Here is a 17,937-nt window from a genome sequence, read left to right on the forward strand (position 1 = left end):
AACAATATATTATAAATATGATATATTTGGGAGTTTGGTTTTGTTTCAAATTGGCTGGGATTATAGTGAGTTGTTGTTTTTTTTAACGGACAAAATGAATCATTCAATGTATTTGTGGTTTTTGGACTTCTTTTCAGGTATAGCGTACATTGAATTACAATCTATAAGTAAACTGATTTTTATCGTTTATGTAGTGTAGTCATTGGTGCTCATAAGAGCCCAGTGAAATATTTTAAGGGCGCAAAACATGTAGTGGACAAACTTTCACAATATAAGTTAATACACTAAAAGACTATGTGTTGCGTTTGCTTAAACAGAAATTTACAGTTTTAATTAGTATTACTAAAAATATTTAGTTTATCTATGATATTAAGTTTACATCATAACATAAGCGTTCTATTGTGAAATGTAGGGTTGGAAAATGCCTTTTTTGGCCCTTTATGCTGGCGCCCATATCAGTTCTCCGAACATTGGCCTACACGTTGCAAATAGTTAAATTCTGTAAAAATCGTCGTTTAAGTGGATTAGAAGGTGAATATCCAAAACTAAAACACACCAAATATTATGTGTTGTTCTACTGTTGTACTACTGATTTATGCTGACATTTTTGTGTTTTTCTCGGTGATTTTTTAATACTTTAATTCATTTGTGATGGCTTGAAGAAGATGCGGGTCTATAATGATAGAATAGTCCAGAAACCTGGCGAATACACAGTAGTGCATCTTGCAAAAAACAACAACAAAAAAACTGCGTGACACACTGTGTGTTTTTAACAAAGGCGATAGTTTAGCGATTTCACTTTTAGTAGCTTAAACTGTGGTAATCCAAATTACCACATATTTTCAGTGGGTATACTCTACTGGACTCTTAATTCACGTATCAAATTTCAAGGCAATCCATGAATAAATTACCTCACATTTTAATTTATTCATTTTTTCTTGACAACCGAAGTGGGGAAAATTTAATTTGATAGAAAAACATAATTAACTTTTTTTTTTTTAAATTTGGTACACTGATAGATCTTTACAACATATAATTAGGAGTCTCATTTGGAGTAAATATAACCACATGCACAAGGTTATACAACAAAATCCGCTCAGATTTACCGAAAATGTTTATGTATGTCTACGCAAAAACGTTTCGGGAGATATTGGCCTAACATTTTTACTACAGCTGCATGTGAGATAAAAGTGGACTGTTTTTAGTGTTGTTGTTTTTTGTTATTCAGACTAAATACTGCTGATTTAGAGTTCCAAAACTATAAGGTGGGAAAGTTATTATTGGTTCGCCCCCCCTCTCATTATGTAGCTTTGAGCTTAACTGGAAACAAATAAATATTATTCATGATTCATTACCAACATTTAAACGCCAACTTACCAAATTTTATGAATTATGACAATTACAGAGCATTTAGCATCGCGTGACATCTTAAGCAATTAACGTAGGTAATGATTCGTAATAGGCTGTATCGACTACATTAGGGTGATGACAAGAATCTGTTAATCTAAATTCTATGGTGTTACTGCAAAGGAAGTTATTAACGCTATTGTAGAGAGGAAACTCTACCATAATATATTTAAAAATTATGTTTGGTTATGTAAAGGTCTGTTCCAAAAATTAGGGTTATGATCCTAAAGCTAATGTTGGTTACTATCGAGTGCCACTTTCTTACTTGCAGTGGTTTGTTAATGTGTAAAGAAAAAAAAGCATGATACCTAATCAAAAAACACTTAGGTGTAAGTCGTCGCCAAGAAGGGTTTAAGTGGAATCTTTATTTGGCCGCACCTTTTATTAACACCTAACATGTTTTTAATTAAATATATATAGAACAATGTTTAGTTATAAAATACGATTGGACCAGTTGATTAAGAGCAAGTTGTGAAAAGTAAATGAGTCCAGATGGTTTACTCCTGAAATCTTAAGAAAGGTGCACTTTCCATAAGCATCCGGATTATAGGGTTTTTACCCTTTTATAATACAATTTCCTGAACCTGTGTGTTTTTTAACATCATGATAGTGTTAAAATTTTAGCACTGTTTCTGAGTTTATTTTCAAATTAAAAGGTCGAATCCATGTGTTTTCGTAAAAGTTTTGAACCTGTGTTTGTTATCGAGTTTTGAAAGCAAGATCAAAATCATATCTGAAACATCTCTTGAGCATAGTAGTCCATGAAAATGTAAGCAATGGTTTATCTTTCAATGTAAATGAATATTGAATCCATGGTCATACTTAAGAAAATAATCATGCTACTCCGTAATACATGAAGAAAAGGAGATATACTAAAACAATGCAACAAATTTAAATATCTAGGCTTTACTATAACAACAAATGGACGATGCAAGTGAAAAAATCTAGAATAGCAAAAAATGCGTTTACACAAGTAACTTTGTGTTACGTTAGTCCTAGCGTTGTTTTAACGTGCTATGAAACTAATGTTCAAGGTTACTCGAACTTTTGATTTTTTCTCGTCACCTTAAGTGAATGTTCTTTCATTATATCATCACTCTCATAGCTTCAAAAATTCAAGGTCTCAGTAAACAATATATAAATATAGGTGCACAAACAAGTGCAAATCAAGTAAAGTTTAGTCAGAAATAAAAAAGCCACAAAACGTGAAGTTTGCTGGCGTTTGAGTGATTACCTGTAAAAGATATTTTAAAGTGAGTTTCACAGTTTAATAAAAATAAGGAGAATAATTTGTCTAGTCAAAAGATGTTTTAAAGTAATTCAACCCATCTGTGTTGACTTTGATAAAAAAAAAGACAAATATTTGAAGTTTAGGATATAAATGTGGTAGCCCATGTGGTAGCGTAAGTGGGTTACTTACTGATAATATCGTGATAAGAGCAGAGAAAAATAGTTTGTCCTGTCAACTGGATTCTAAAATAATTTAATCATCCTGGACATTTGGCAAGAAGGAGAATTGCTTAGAGTTATAGATATAACTGGGATATCCTAGAGAGTAAATATTTTTTTACGTATCTTTGACTTGTTTTGAATATATTATTTTAAAATAAATGTGCAAGGACCATAATTGTTTGAAATCATCGCCAACATGTCACAGGCACTTACTGTATAAGAATTCTCACTAACGAAATGTATGTTAAAATAGATTCAATCTTTTCCAGCTACCTGCAACTGTGACCAGCGATAAGAAGGTTTGTAGAGATTTGAAGACACAAACTCTTTACAACAAGAAAAAAACAATAATTATCATCCAGTTTACACCGAACAACACATGCTTTTAGACTTTAACACCTTTCTGTATAGATACTAACTGTTTCATCTTATAGAACTAATTCCTCGCCATGGTGTGTGGACTGGAAATTAGGGGATGTGCAGGACCTTGGAGGAGGGTCCCATGTGTTCTGAAACATGATCTTGATAAGGTGAGTCCTATTTGATTTATTTTCCATTATAGTTTGAGATGGATAAGTGTCTATTGCACACTTTTACGTATTTAGTGTCAGGACTAACAGGAAGAGCTAAATCACAGTTTGTAAGCAGTTTATTACGTAATCGTCGTGATTTATTCTATTCCTAAAAAACTTTGTATGGTCTTGTGGTGAATTTCAACCATAATATACAAAATTAATGCAAAATATTCACATCACTCAATCTGTCATAGGATTAGCTAAAATGTTTCATTATTATTTATGGTCTGATAAACCAAATATTTTTATTATTGTGATTTCATGACTGAAAATGCATAAATTTTTTACACGTGAAAGTGCCCACTTGGGTTTATTAGTTTTATATTGTACAGAACCAATGTCATCAGGGTAAAAAATTCATAATATACTCTTCAAAAAAAGAAACGCAAAAGGGATATTTTTGTCATTTTAAAGAGAAATATATGTAATAACGTTACAAGCTCAGAGTATGTGATATTACACGTGTTAAGGCACTGATTGTCAGACCAAAATGACAATAAAAGTTGTGCACTTTGAAAACGGAGGAAAACATCGGATTTTTCACCAAAACGCATGCGTGTCCAATAAATTTGTTTGAGAGATCTGCATGTTCTGCAAGTGCAACATGTGCAAATTCCCTATAAAAGTGACGGGTTCTCGATTTCCATAGCTCAGTGTTAAGCTACCGACACGCAATACAGTTACGCCAAGACTGACTGAAGCACAACGCAACAACGCCATTGGTCGCTTGGAAGCAGGCGAATCTCGATCAGATGTTGCCAGAACTGTGAATGTCCACCCAAGCACCATCACAAGGCTGTGGAATCGTCACCAACAACATGGATCAATTCGTGACCGTCCACGATCTGGCAGACCTCGTGTGACCAAGCCCGCACAAGATCGCTATATCCGGTTACGTCACCTTCGGGATAGGACCACCACTGCGACGTCTACTGCCTCAACCATACCAGGGCTGCGTAGGATTTCCGATCAGACCGTACGCAACCGTCTACGAGATGCAGGAATCCGACCTCGACATCCAGTCAGAGGCGTCATCCTCACCCAGCAACATAGTCAAGCACGGCTGCAGTGGACTCAGGCACATCGGGTATGGCCTCATCGACGATGGAGGCATGTTTGGTTCAGCGATGAATCACGTTTTATGCTTTGTAGGGAGGATGGAAGGACTCGTGTTTACCGTCGCCGAGGTGAACGTTTTGCAGCAAACTGTGTGCAGGATGTTGACAGATATGGTGGTGGCAGCGTCATGATGTGGGCTGCCATCGCCTACAATGCCAGAACAGACCTTTTGCACATTCAAGGGAATCTTATGGCTCAACGATATGTCGACGAGATTCTTAGGCCCCATGTGCAACCCATCATGGTTAATGTCAACGACGTTTTTCAACATGACAACGCCCGTTCTCACACAGCCCGATTCACCACTGTCTTCTTGGGACACCACAACATCAACGTTCTTCCCTGGCCCTCCAGATCACCAGATTTAAACCCCATCGAACATCTTTGGGACGAGTTGGACCGACGTCTGCGACGGCGACAACCTCAACCGCAGACTCTACCTCAGCTTGCAGCAGCTTTGCAGGCTGAGTGGACAGCCATTCCACAGGATGTGATTCGTCATCTCATCGCTTCCATGGGCAGGAGATGCCAAGCAGTTATTGATGCACACGGGGGGCATACTCGTTATTGACGTTAAACTTCACCTAGTGAGCCTGGACTTCGCCTTTGCAGACTTTGGATGTTCAGCAGTGAAGGTGCAAAGTTTCACACATGTCATACAGAACTACCCGGAATAAACTTGTTAACAATTTGTCTCATATTTCGCCTTTTGCGTTTCTTTTTTTGAAGAGTATATTATCAATGATAAATCCCTAATATACTTCTTTTTTTTTTTAAAAAAAAAGCACCTCAGTGGTAGAGCAATGTATCTGTGGAATTACAATGCTAACAATTGGGTTTTAATATTCATGGTGGCTAGAGCACAGATAGCCTATTTTGTGCCTTTGTTCTTAACTTCAAACTACCGATTCAATAATGACAAAGACAAATGTCAGTTGAATGTCTCAGCAAGACAAATGTTTTCACCATGTACCAAATATTTTGAAGAAACTTATTAAAACACAATAAGACTTATTGATTTTAAAACCTCATACGCCTGAATAGATCCGTCTGAGGATTGGACTTTTTTTTTTTTTTTTCTGAAGATAAAGCTATTGTGTATGTACCAAAGTAAGATAAAGCTGTTGTTTAACTGTATATTTATACTCATTTATTATCATGACTGCTACGTTGATAAAACTAGAAGGATTTTATTTGGAGGATTCACTGTACATAGTTAAAGAACTTGCATTCAAATGTTTAGTCATTGAATATATACATGAGAGTTTCTCTTTAAACAATCGTTTTCGAGTAAATATCCTCCAGATGCTTGTCACAGATAGTGTAACTGAGTGACGTGGCACATTGCATGGAAATCTGGCAATGTCGAAGTGTAGGTTGGCTCGCTTGTTGAAACTACCTTATTACTACTGCTACAAACGGTAGAGAAGTCTGCTGAAAATTACTTGTTACAGTTTAAACTTATTTGGATTTGCAAAGTTTAATCAATTTTAAAATCTGTAATATCCGTTTGATATTAACAGTTATTATCACTGTTGTATGAAAAAGTATATATTATATCTAAAAAATGGATGTATAAACAGTTTTACATGGTGTACTCACAATTATTTATTAATCATAGCTTATCCATATTAAGCAACTTTAAGAATTACTCCCTGCACTGCATAAAGCTGTACATAACCAATTAAAGGAATAATTACCGAAGTTAAAAATGACTTTATCTTGAGCGTTTGTAAATGTTCTAAAGGGTAATGCTCACATGATGACCACACAACATCATAAGGGTACAAGCTATTATTGAAAGAGTTGGCTGACATGAAAACAGCTGTTAAACAGAAATGAATCTTGTTAATACATAAAGGAATGTTTTTACTATTACTAGTAGCAACCACACTTTCATTATTTGGTGGTTTCACAGGACGAAATATCGGTAAAGCTGATGGAATATAAAAATATGACAAAACGAATGATTTTCGTTCCTGAAGAACTGGTGCATTGTTTTTAATCAGTCCAGGGTTTATGAAAGGCTTGTATAAACTATTAAACTATATAGATAATGGTATGAAGTTAGTTATACAAACTGATACATTACTTGTAGATAATAAAACAAAGGTGATAAACCGACTACAACAGCATCTTTCATTCACAAACTATGGAACCCCTTAAACTTTGATTGGAATTGTTGGTTCACGAAAATATAGAGATCGTTGACAGTGTTTCTCAGAAATATAAAAAGGAAGATGAAAGTATACTAAACATTACAGTGGGGATCTAACGTGGAATGATCGTAAATAATTAATGAAAGATCTCTAGCAGTGAGATAATCAAGTTAATCAATAACGTGAAAACAAAATAATTTTAACCATACAGAAGGAATTTACAGAATGATTATCAGATATGAATATTTCCCAATAAGTTGTTGGAAATGCAGACAGATGAAAGTATATGTACATCCTTGTGCATATTAATTGAAACAAGACACAAAATTACGATTTTTTTCAATTTTTTGCGTTTTATTTCTGAGAATCCAAAAATTACTCACAAATTAATCCATGATATGACCGCCTTTATTTTTCAGAAGATCATTAATCCGCTTTGGCATCTAGTCCACGAGTTGACTGCAATCCTTACTAATTTTTGGATCGCGGTACCACACCTCAATTATGGCCTCAATTAGCTTATCTCTCGTAGTACAGTCTTCTCCCCGAAGTTTTTCTTTACAAATCGCCCAAAGATTTCCAATAGGATTTAAGTCCGGAGAGTTTCCAGGCCAGTCCAGCACCTTAATTCGCGTTGTAATCATAAAATTCTTCACAAGTTTCGATGAAACCCAATTTCTCGTGGTGTGAGTCTGTAGACATACCACTGTGGCAAAATGGAAAGGATATCCTGATAAATTTAATAGCTGGATCCTAAAATGGAAAGGATATCCTGATAAGTTTAACAGCTGGATCCTAAAATGGAGAGGATATCCTGATAAGTTTAATAGCTGGATCTTAAAATGGAAAGGATATCCTGATAAGCTTAATAGCTGGATCCTAAAATGGAAAGAATATCCTGATAAGTTAAATAGCTGGATCCTAAAATGGAAAGGATATCCTGATAAGTTTAATAGCTGGATCCTAAAATGGAAAGGATATTCTGATAAGTTTAATAGCTGGATCCTAAAATGGAAAGGATATCCTGATAAGTTTAAAGGCTGGATCAATATACTAACACATTTCATAGCCTTCAAATAGACCTTAATCGCCGAAGATAAGAAGTAGAACCATATTTGTCGGTAGTCAACATGGATCACTTGTATGTAATGCTACCTGGTAACAGCTCTATGAATTATTTTGCTAATAAAAATCACTCATCTTCTGAGATCTATCAATCTTGAAAGTTTGTAGGATGTGGCTTCAGTGGAATGACAGTATCCACATACTTGGCATAACGTGCCAGATGGCACACGATGGACATCATATTTTTCTGTCTCTCACTCTATTACTACAAAAACCTATATTAGATCAGGTCATTACAAAAAACAAAGAGATTTGATTAGAATATCAGAAGACACACTTTATAAACTAAACAATGAACGTATACACTGCTGGCCAAAATCTTAAGGCCAATTAACATAAAGAGAAAATATGCATTTTGCATTGTTAAACTCAACCACTTATTTGAGTAGAGCTTCGAAAAATGAAAATAAGAAAAGGGAAAATAAAAATAAAAAAACCTTTTTTAGCATTTAATAGGGAAAATGTGAACACTATAAAATTAGCCTAAATTCTACCTGGTCAAATGCTTACGACCATACCAAAAAGAAGTCTTAAACAGGGTAGGAAATGCCCAACAAGATGTCTCACTAGTGAGTTGCACGGCCGTCATTGCGAATAACTTCAAACATTCGCTTTCCCATGTTCGATGTGTTTGCAGAAGGCTAGCTGGAATGTTATTCCAAATGGTGAAGATGGCTTCACGAAGATCATGCACTGTTTGGAAATGACGTCTATTTCTATAGACTTCCCTTGCCATCCACCCCAAACATTTTCAATGTGATTCAGTTTGCGCGAACATACTGGATGGTCCAAAATAATCACGTTATTCGCCATGAAAAAGTCCTTTGTCCTGCGGGCATTGTGGATTGCAGTGTTGTCCTGCTGAAAGATCCAGTCATTACCACACAAGCGAGAGCCTTCAGTCAATAAGGATGCTCTCTCCAAGATGTCAATGTAGCCAGCTGCTGTTTGACGCCCCTGTATAACTTGAAGCTCCGTTGTTCCATGGAAGGAGAAAGCACCCCATATCATGATTGAACCTCTTTCACTGTGCCGTGTAGAAAATGTCTCCTGTGGGATATCCTTATCGTGCCAGTAACGTTGAAAAGCCATTTATCCTTTATCCACTTTTCTACGTACCATGTTTGGTGCTTCTCAGCAAAGTTTAACCAAGCTGTTTCGTGGTGTGGAAGGGGGCATGGCCTTTGAAGACGTTTTCGGTTTTTAAAGCCTTCCTCTCGTAGATGCCGTTTTATTGTTCTTGAGTTGCATTCTGCGTCCATAAGGGCCTTAATCTGGTTTGACGATTGGCTGGTGTCTTGCTGGACAACCCATCGAATCCTTCTGCTCAACGCCGGCGAAATTTTATTGGGCCGACCACTTGAAATTCTCGTTCCGTATCCCTCCGGGTCTTTTAAGAAATTTGCAATGGCAGTTTTACTACATCCAAAGTCACCAGCAATGGTACGTTGAGAGAGACCTTGCTTTTGCAGCTCGACAATTCTGCCATGTTCAAATTCTGTCAACTTTTTAGCCTTTGCCATATTTTTACCCAATGTAACATAGATGTCAGTGGGAGATCTTGACAATACTTGAACACAAATGATTAAATTTCGTTACGTGTTTACCGATTAACACTTCGTTTCAGTATGGTCTTAAACTTTTGACCAGCTAGTATTTAGGCTAATTTCACAGTGTTCACATTTTCTTTACTAAATGCTAAAAGTGTTTTTTTATTTTCCCTTTTCATTCTTACATTTTTCGAAGCTCTACTCAAATAAGTGGTTGAGTCTAACAACGCAAAATGCATATTTTTTTCTTTATGTTCATTAGCCTTAAGATTTTGGCCAGCAGTGTACGTATCTTACCTTAAGATTTTGGACACCAGTGTATTTACTTATGATTCATTCACTTGAGAAGTATGCGTGGAGTTTTATAGCACGAGATCCTATATTATCAGATACACTTGGATTTAACAATAATTTCACGATAGCAGGTCCCGTTGTTGTTCCATACATTGGTAATAAGCATGGTTGATTTTATTCACTCTATGTTTATTCAGATATTGTGGAACCTTGTATTATTAGTAATGAATATGTACCATTGCTACGAATTGTTCAAGTTAAAGGTTAGGATAGATACATGACCACTTTACACATCCTCAATACAGACTAGTGTCTAAACGAATATTCAGACTATATAGATAGATATAAAAGACAACATTGGTTGATTTATCAAGAGTTATCATGACACTTCATATTTGTAATAATGAAAGTTACTTACTATAAAAATCCAGCTGTGTATGACATTACGATTATTAAGTGGGAAATGGTTTACCTAATTGTATGGGTAGTCAAGGGACACAGTTTTAGTTTTAAACAACTTATTTCCTTCTGCTATACCACTTCTAACCTTATTGTATGGGTAGTCAAGGGACACAGTTTTAGTTTTAAACAACTTATTTCTTTCTGCTATACCACTTCTAACCTTATTGTATGGGTAGTCAAGGGACACAGTTTTAGTTTTAAACAACTTATTTCCTTCTGCTATACCACTTCTAACCTTATTGTATGGGTAGTCAAGGGACACAGTTTTAGTTTTAAACAACTTATTTCCTTCTGCTATACCACTTCTAACCTTATTGTATGGGTTGTCAAGGGACACAGTTTTAGTTTTAAACAACTTATTTCTTTCTGCTATACCACTTCTAACCTTATTGTATGGGTAGTCAAGGGACACAGTTTTAGTTTTAAACAACTTATTTCTTTCTGCTATACCACTTCTAACCTTATTGTATGGGTAGTCAAGGGACACAGTTTTAGTTTTAAACAACTTATTTCCTTCTGCTATACCACTTCTAACCTTATTGTATGGGTAGTCAAGGGACACAGTTTTAGTTTTAAACAACTTATTTCTTTCTGCTATACCACTTCTAACCTTATTGTATGGGTAGTCAAGGGACACAGTTTTAGTTTTAAACAACTTATTTCTTTCTGCTATACCACTTCTAACCTTATTGTATGGGTAGTCAAGGGACACAGTTTTAGTTTTAAACAACTTATTTCTTTCTGCTATACCACTTCTAACCTTATTGTATGGGTTGTCAAGGGACACAGTTTTAGTTTTAAACAACTTATTTCTTTCTGCTATACCACTTCTAACCTTATTGTATGGGTAGTCAAGGGACACAGTTTTAGTAAACAACTTATTTCTTTCTGCTATACCACTTCTAACCTTATTGTATGGGTAGTCAAGGGACACAGTTTTAGTTTTAAACAACTTATTTCTTTCTGCTATACCACTTCTAACCTTATTGTATGGGTAGTCAAGGGACACAGTTTTAGTAAACAACTTATTTCTTTCTGCTATACCACTTCTAACCTTATTGTATGGGTAGTCAAGGGACACAGTTTTAGTTTTAAACAACTTATTTCTTTCTGCTATACCACTTCTAACCTTATTGTATGGGTAGTCAAGGGACACAGTTTTAGTTTTAAACAACTTATTTCCTTCTGCTATACCACTTCTAACCTTATTGTATGGGTTGTCAAGGGACACAGTTTTAGTTTTAAACAACTTATTTCTTTCTGCTATACCACTTCTAACCTTATTGTATGGGTAGTCAAGGGACACAGTTTTAGTTTTAAACAACTTATTTCTTTCTGCTATACCACTTCTAACCTTATTGTATGGGTAGTCAAGGGACACAGTTTTAGTTTTAAACAACTTATTTCTTTCTGCTATACCACTTCTAACCTTATTGTATGGGTAGTCAAGGGACACAGTTTTAGTTTTAAACAACTTATTTCTTTCTGCTATACCACTTCTAACCTTATTGTATGGGTAGTCAAGGGACACAGTTTTAGTTTTAAACAACTTATTTCTTTCTGCTATACCACTTCTAACCTTATTGTATGGGTAGTCAAGGGACACAGTTTTAGTTTTAAACAACTTAGTTCTTTCTGCTATACCACTTCTAACCTTATTGTATGGGTTGTCAAGGGACACAGTTTTAGTTTTAAACAACTTATTTCCTTCTGCTATACCACTTCTAACCTTATTGTATGGGTAGTCAAGGGACACAGTTTTAGTTTTAAACAACTTATTTCTTTCTGCTATACCACTTCTAACCTTATTGTATGGGTAGTCAAGGGACACAGTTTTAGTTTTAAATAAATTATTTCCTTCTGCTATACCACTTCTAACCTTATTGTATGGGTTGTCAAGGGACACAGTTTTAGTTTTAAACAACTTATTTCTTTCTGCTATACCACTTCTAACCTTATTGTATGGGTAGTCAAGGGACACAGTTTTAGTTTTAAACAACTTATTTCTTTCTGCTATACCACTTCTAACCTTATTGTATGGGTAGTCAAGGGACACAGTTTTAGTTTTAAACAACTTATTTCCTTCTGCTATACCACTTCTAACCTTATTGTATGGGTAGTCAAGGGACACAGTTTTAGTTTTAAACAACTTATTTCTTTCTGCTATACCACTTCTAACCTTATTTTATGGGTAGTCAAGGGACACAGTTTTAGTAAACAACTTATTTCTTTCTGCTATACCACTTCTAACCTTATTGTATGGGTAGTCAAGGGACACAGTTTTAGTTTTAAACAACTTATTTCTTTCTGCTATACCACTTCTAACCTTATTGTATGGGTAGTCAAGGGACACAGTTTTAGTAAACAACTTATTTCTTTCTGCTATACCACTTCTAACCTTATTGTATGGGTAGTCAAGGGACACAGTTTTAGTTTTAAACAACTTATTTCTTTCTGCTATACCACTTCTAACCTTATTGTATGGGTTGTCAAGGGACACAGTTTTAGTTTTAAACAACTTATTTCTTTCTGCTATACCACTTCTAACCTTATTGTATGGGTAGTCAAGGGACACAGTTTTAGTTTTAAACAACTTATTTCCTTCTGCTATACCACTTCTAACCTTATTGTATGGGTAGTCAAGGGACACAGTTTTAGTTTTAAACAACTTATTTCCTTCTGCTATACCACTTCTAACCTTATTGTATGGGTAGTCAAGGGACACAGTTTTAGTTTTAAACAACTTATTTCTTTCTGCTATACCACTTCTAACCTTATTGTATGGGTAGTCAAGGGACACAGTTTTAGTTTTAAACAACTTATTTCTTTCTGCTATACCACTTCTAACCTTATTGTATGGGTAGTCAAGGGACACAGTTTTAGTTTTAAACAACTTATTTCTTTCTGCTATACCACTTCTAACCTTATTGTATGGGTAGTCAAGGGACACAGTTTTAGTTTTAAACAACTTATTTCTTTCTGCTATACCACTTCTAACCTTATTGTATGGGTAGTCAAGGGACACAGTTTTAGTTTTAAACAACTTATTTCCTTCTGCTATACCACTTCTAACCTTATTGTATGGGTAGTCAAGGGACACAGTTTTAGTTTTAAACAACTTATTTCTTTCTGCTATACCACTTCTAACCTTATTGTATGGGTAGTCAAGGGACACAGTTTTAGTTTTAAACAACTTATTTCTTTCTGCTATACCACTTCTAACCTTATTGTATGGGTAGTCAAGGGACACAGTTTTAGTTTTAAACAACTTATTTCTTTCTGCTATACCACTTCTAACCTTATTGTATGGGTAGTCAAGGGACACAGTTTTAGTAAACAACTTATTTCTTTCTGCTATACCACTTCTAACCTTATTGTATGGGTAGTCAAGGGACACAGTTTTAGTTTTAAACAACTTATTTCTTTCTGCTATACCACTTCTAACCTTATTGTATGGGTAGTCAAGGGACACAGTTTTAGTTTTAAACAACTTATTTCTTTCTGCTATACCACTTCTAACCTTATTGTATGGGTTGTCAAGGGACACAGTTTTAGTTTTAAACAACTTATTTCCTTCTGCTATACCACTTCTAACCTTATTGTATGGGTAGTCAAGGGACACAGTTTTAGTTTTAAACAACTTATTTCTTTCTGCTATACCACTTCTAACCTTATTGTATGGGTAGTCAAGGGACACAGTTTTAGTTTTAAATAAATTATTTCCTTCTGCTATACCACTTCTAACCTTATTGTATGGGTTGTCAAGGGACACAGTTTTAGTTTTAAACAACTTATTTCTTTCTGCTATACCACTTCTAACCTTATTGTATGGGTAGTCAAGGGACACAGTTTTAGTTTTAAACAACTTATTTCTTTCTGCTATACCACTTCTAACCTTATTGTATGGGTAGTCAAGGGACACAGTTTTAGTTTTAAACAAATTATTTCCTTCTGCTATACCACTTCTAACCTTATTGTATGGGTTGTCAAGGGACACAGTTTTAGTTTTAAACAACTTATTTCTTTCTGCTATACCACTTCTAACCTTATTGTATGGGTAGTCAAGGGACACAGTTTTAGTTTTAAACAACTTATTTCTTTCTGCTATACCACTTCTAACCTTATTGTATGGGTAGTCAAGGGACACAGTTTTAGTTTTAAATAAATTATTTCCTTCTGCTATACCACTTCTAACCTTATTGTATGGGTTGTCAAGGGACACAGTTTTAGTTTTAAACAACTTATTTCTTTCTGCTATACCACTTCTAACCTTATTTTATGGGTAGTCAAGGGACACAGTTTTAGTAAACAACTTATTTCTTTCTGCTATACCACTTCTAACCTTATTGTATGGGTAGTCAAGGGACACAGTTTTAGTTTTAAACAACTTATTTCTTTCTGCTATACCACTTCTAACCTTATTGTATGGGTAGTCAAGGGACACAGTTTTAGTAAACAACTTATTTCTTTCTGCTATACCACTTCTAACCTTATTGTATGGGTAGTCAAGGGACACAGTTTTAGTTTTAAACAACTTATTTCTTTCTGCTATACCACTTCTAACCTTATTGTATGGGTTGTCAAGGGACACAGTTTTAGTTTTAAACAACTTATTTCTTTCTGCTATACCACTTCTAACCTTATTGTATGGGTAGTCAAGGGACACAGTTTTAGTTTTAAACAACTTATTTCCTTCTGCTATACCACTTCTAACCTTATTGTATGGGTAGTCAAGGGACACAGTTTTAGTTTTAAACAACTTATTTCCTTCTGCTATACCACTTCTAACCTTATTGTATGGGTAGTCAAGGGACACAGTTTTAGTTTTAAACAACTTATTTCCTTCTGCTATACCACTTCTAACCTTATTGTATGGGTAGTCAAGGGACACAGTTTTAGTTTTAAACAACTTATTTCCTTCTGCTATACCACTTCTAACCTTATTGTATGGGTAGTCAAGGGACACAGTTTTAGTTTTAAACAACTTATTTCTTTCTGCTATACCACTTCTAACCTTATTGTATGGGTAGTCAAGGGACACAGTTTTAGTTTTAAACAACTTATTTCTTTCTGCTATACCACTTCTAACCTTATTGTATGGGTAGTCAAGGGACACAGTTTTAGTTTTAAACAACTTATTTCTTTCTGCTAAACCACTTCTAACCTTATTGTATGGGTAGTCAAGGGACACAGTTTTAGTAAACAACTTATTTCTTTCTGCTATACCACTTCTAACCTTATTGTATGGGTAGTCAAGGGACACAGTTTTAGTTTTAAACAACTATTTCTTTCTGCTAAACCACTTCTAACCTTATTGTATGGGTAGTCAAGGGACACAGTTTTAGTTTTAAACAACTTATTTCTTTCTGCTATACCACTTCTAACCTTATTGTATGGGTAGTCAAGGGACACAGTTTTAGTTTTAAACAACTTATTTCCTTCTGCTATACCACTTCTAACCTTATTGTATGGGTAGTCAAGGGACACAGTTTTAGTTTTAAACAACTTATTTCCTTCTGCTATACCACTTCTAACCTTATTGTATGGGTAGTCAAGGGACACAGTTTTAGTTTTAAACAACTTATTTCCTTCTGCTATACCACTTCTAACCTTATTGTATGGGTAGTCAAGGGACACAGTTTTAGTTTTAAACAACTTATTTCTTTCTGCTATACCACTTCTAACCTTATTGTATGGGTAGTCAAGGGACACAGTTTTAGTTTTAAACAACTTATTTCTTTCTGCTATACCACTTCTAACCTTATTGTATGGGTAGTAAAGGGACACAGTTTTAGTTTTAAACAACTTATTTCTTTCTGCTATACCACTTCTAACCTTATTGTATGGGTAGTCAAGGGACACAGTTTTAGTTTTAAACAACTTATTTCTTTCTGCTATACCACTTCTAAACAAAGAGAGCATTAACTTTGTGAAAACAAGTAGTTACACCAGGTATAAATTTATCATCTGATATTATACAAAGAAAACGATGAGAGATACAAGAAGCTCTGAATCTAGCAAGAGAAGTTAGACATAATAAAACATAAAGGTCCAGTGTTCAGAATCCATAAAGTTGAGAGATGAAGAACATTGACAACTGAAAAGTCTTGTCAGTTTACAAAGTCACAACTAGAGTTGTTTTCGCTTCAAGATGAAGAATATTCAGTTCAATAACAACGGATCTATCGAATTTTCTGTATCAGGATCACTTGATGAATATTTAGATCCATCAAGCGTGCATAAGTCTCACAAAAGCTTTGGCCATCTGATAAGCCAAACTATGATGAACAAATTGAAGGTAGCATTTTGAGGATGAGAAACGACTCCATTGTAAAATAAATCAGCACCAAGAAGCAACTGAGACATGATTTGATCGATCACAGGCTGTCAGTCTTCAGGTGTTTTGCAAACAACAGTCTGTAATAAAACCTGAGGGAAGAATGAACAGGTTTGATATTATTCTGTGAGAAAAGATCCTGTATTACCTTGGACAAGTGTTAACATGAGGTAGGATTCTGAGGTAAAGAAAGGAAATAAGTATCAGACAATGGAAAAAAGGAGAGGAAGTTGATGATAAAACCTGGAGAACCCATAGATCCCAGGTGAAGTCTCACCATATGTGGAAAAACTTGGATAAATGAGCCCCACTGGACCAGATCCCACAGGGTAGTCACTGATACTGTTTGTGGCATGACACTCAACATTAAATAAAATGATGAAAAGAAGATTGCCTAGTGGCAAAAAGGCATAATAGATGGAAAGAATTATGACAGGGAACAGAAACAGAGGGTAGTCATAGTCGAGGTTCTGTGTAATCAACCAATAAGGAAAGAGTTAGTTTCTGTCTCACAGATTCTAAAGTCGCTGGAAGATCGCCAAACACCAACTGATGGGGAAAAGGGTCAGGCATAAGTCTCTAAGATAAGGAGATGGCAAAATGTGAGGCAAATCCACGTCTCTCAACAAAAGATCCCAACAGAGGAACCATGTGGTTAAAGAAAGAGTCAAAATTGACAAATGTTCCAACAAGGATGTAACTTGGCAAATTCACTTCAGGATCTTAGTGAATTGCTTTAGAAAGAAGGTATATGGTGAACAGTTATCATAATATAGACGTGGGGGTAAGACAAAGTTGAGAAAATTGGATGTTAAACAATTAGGACGTACTCTCAAATGAGTAAAATGAATTCCAATTGTTGAGAACAAAATCGTGGAAAATCGACATGATGGTAGGATAAATAAAACTGATTCAAAGCCCACAGAGGGAGAGGCATGTCAGTATCTTCACATGATTGAGATACAACATGAACACCAATATCAGTAGCTGGTGGAAACATGAGATACTGGGAGGAAGGAGCACCACGTAAGGAGGAAGGTTGGGGATTATAGGAAATCAGTGAGAGAAATAAAACAGAACATACCTGTAAAATCATACCCAAACAAGCTGTATTAGGCCTAATGGAACCCACAGTAGGAACTTTGGAAGACATGGCAAATTAAGATGGAGAAAAAGACTGTCAAATGTTTTGTTATCCCAAGCAAATCTGACTTGTTAAAGAGAAAGTTGTGCAACACCAGGACAAGGAGCTTGGCTCAAATAACAATCAATTTCTCACCCAATACCTCTAAGATCAAGCTTTTTCCAACTGCAAATTGGGTAAATGTGCTGGTAGAAGGTACAGTTTCCATTGTGGTAACTTCTGCTTGAGAATTTATAATGCAAATGAAAATCAAACAGAAAGAAAAGCATGAATGACTAGGTTCTGTAACTGAGTAGAAAATTATATGGTACCA

General features: G+C 35.2%; 1 protein-coding gene across 1 annotated transcript in view; it reads right to left on the reverse strand.

The window, feature by feature from the left end:
* The window catches only part of LOC143227572 (muscle-specific protein 300 kDa-like), a 117,573-nt gene extending 99,741 nt beyond the window's left edge, over nucleotides 1–17,832 (reverse strand). The window contains exons 1-2 of the mRNA XM_076459001.1: nucleotides 17,760–17,832; nucleotides 16,758–16,874 (exon numbers count right to left, since the gene is read on the reverse strand). Coding sequence (XP_076315116.1) covers nucleotides 16,758–16,874; nucleotides 17,760–17,832 — 190 coding nt within the window. The remainder of the gene's footprint in view (nucleotides 1–16,757; nucleotides 16,875–17,759) is intronic.
* Between the last annotated feature and the right edge of the window lie 105 nt (nucleotides 17,833–17,937).

The sequence above is a fragment of the Tachypleus tridentatus genome, chromosome 9 (genome assembly GCF_004210375.1).
Source record: "Tachypleus tridentatus isolate NWPU-2018 chromosome 9, ASM421037v1, whole genome shotgun sequence".
Taxonomy (NCBI): Eukaryota; Metazoa; Arthropoda; class Merostomata; order Xiphosura; family Limulidae; genus Tachypleus; species Tachypleus tridentatus.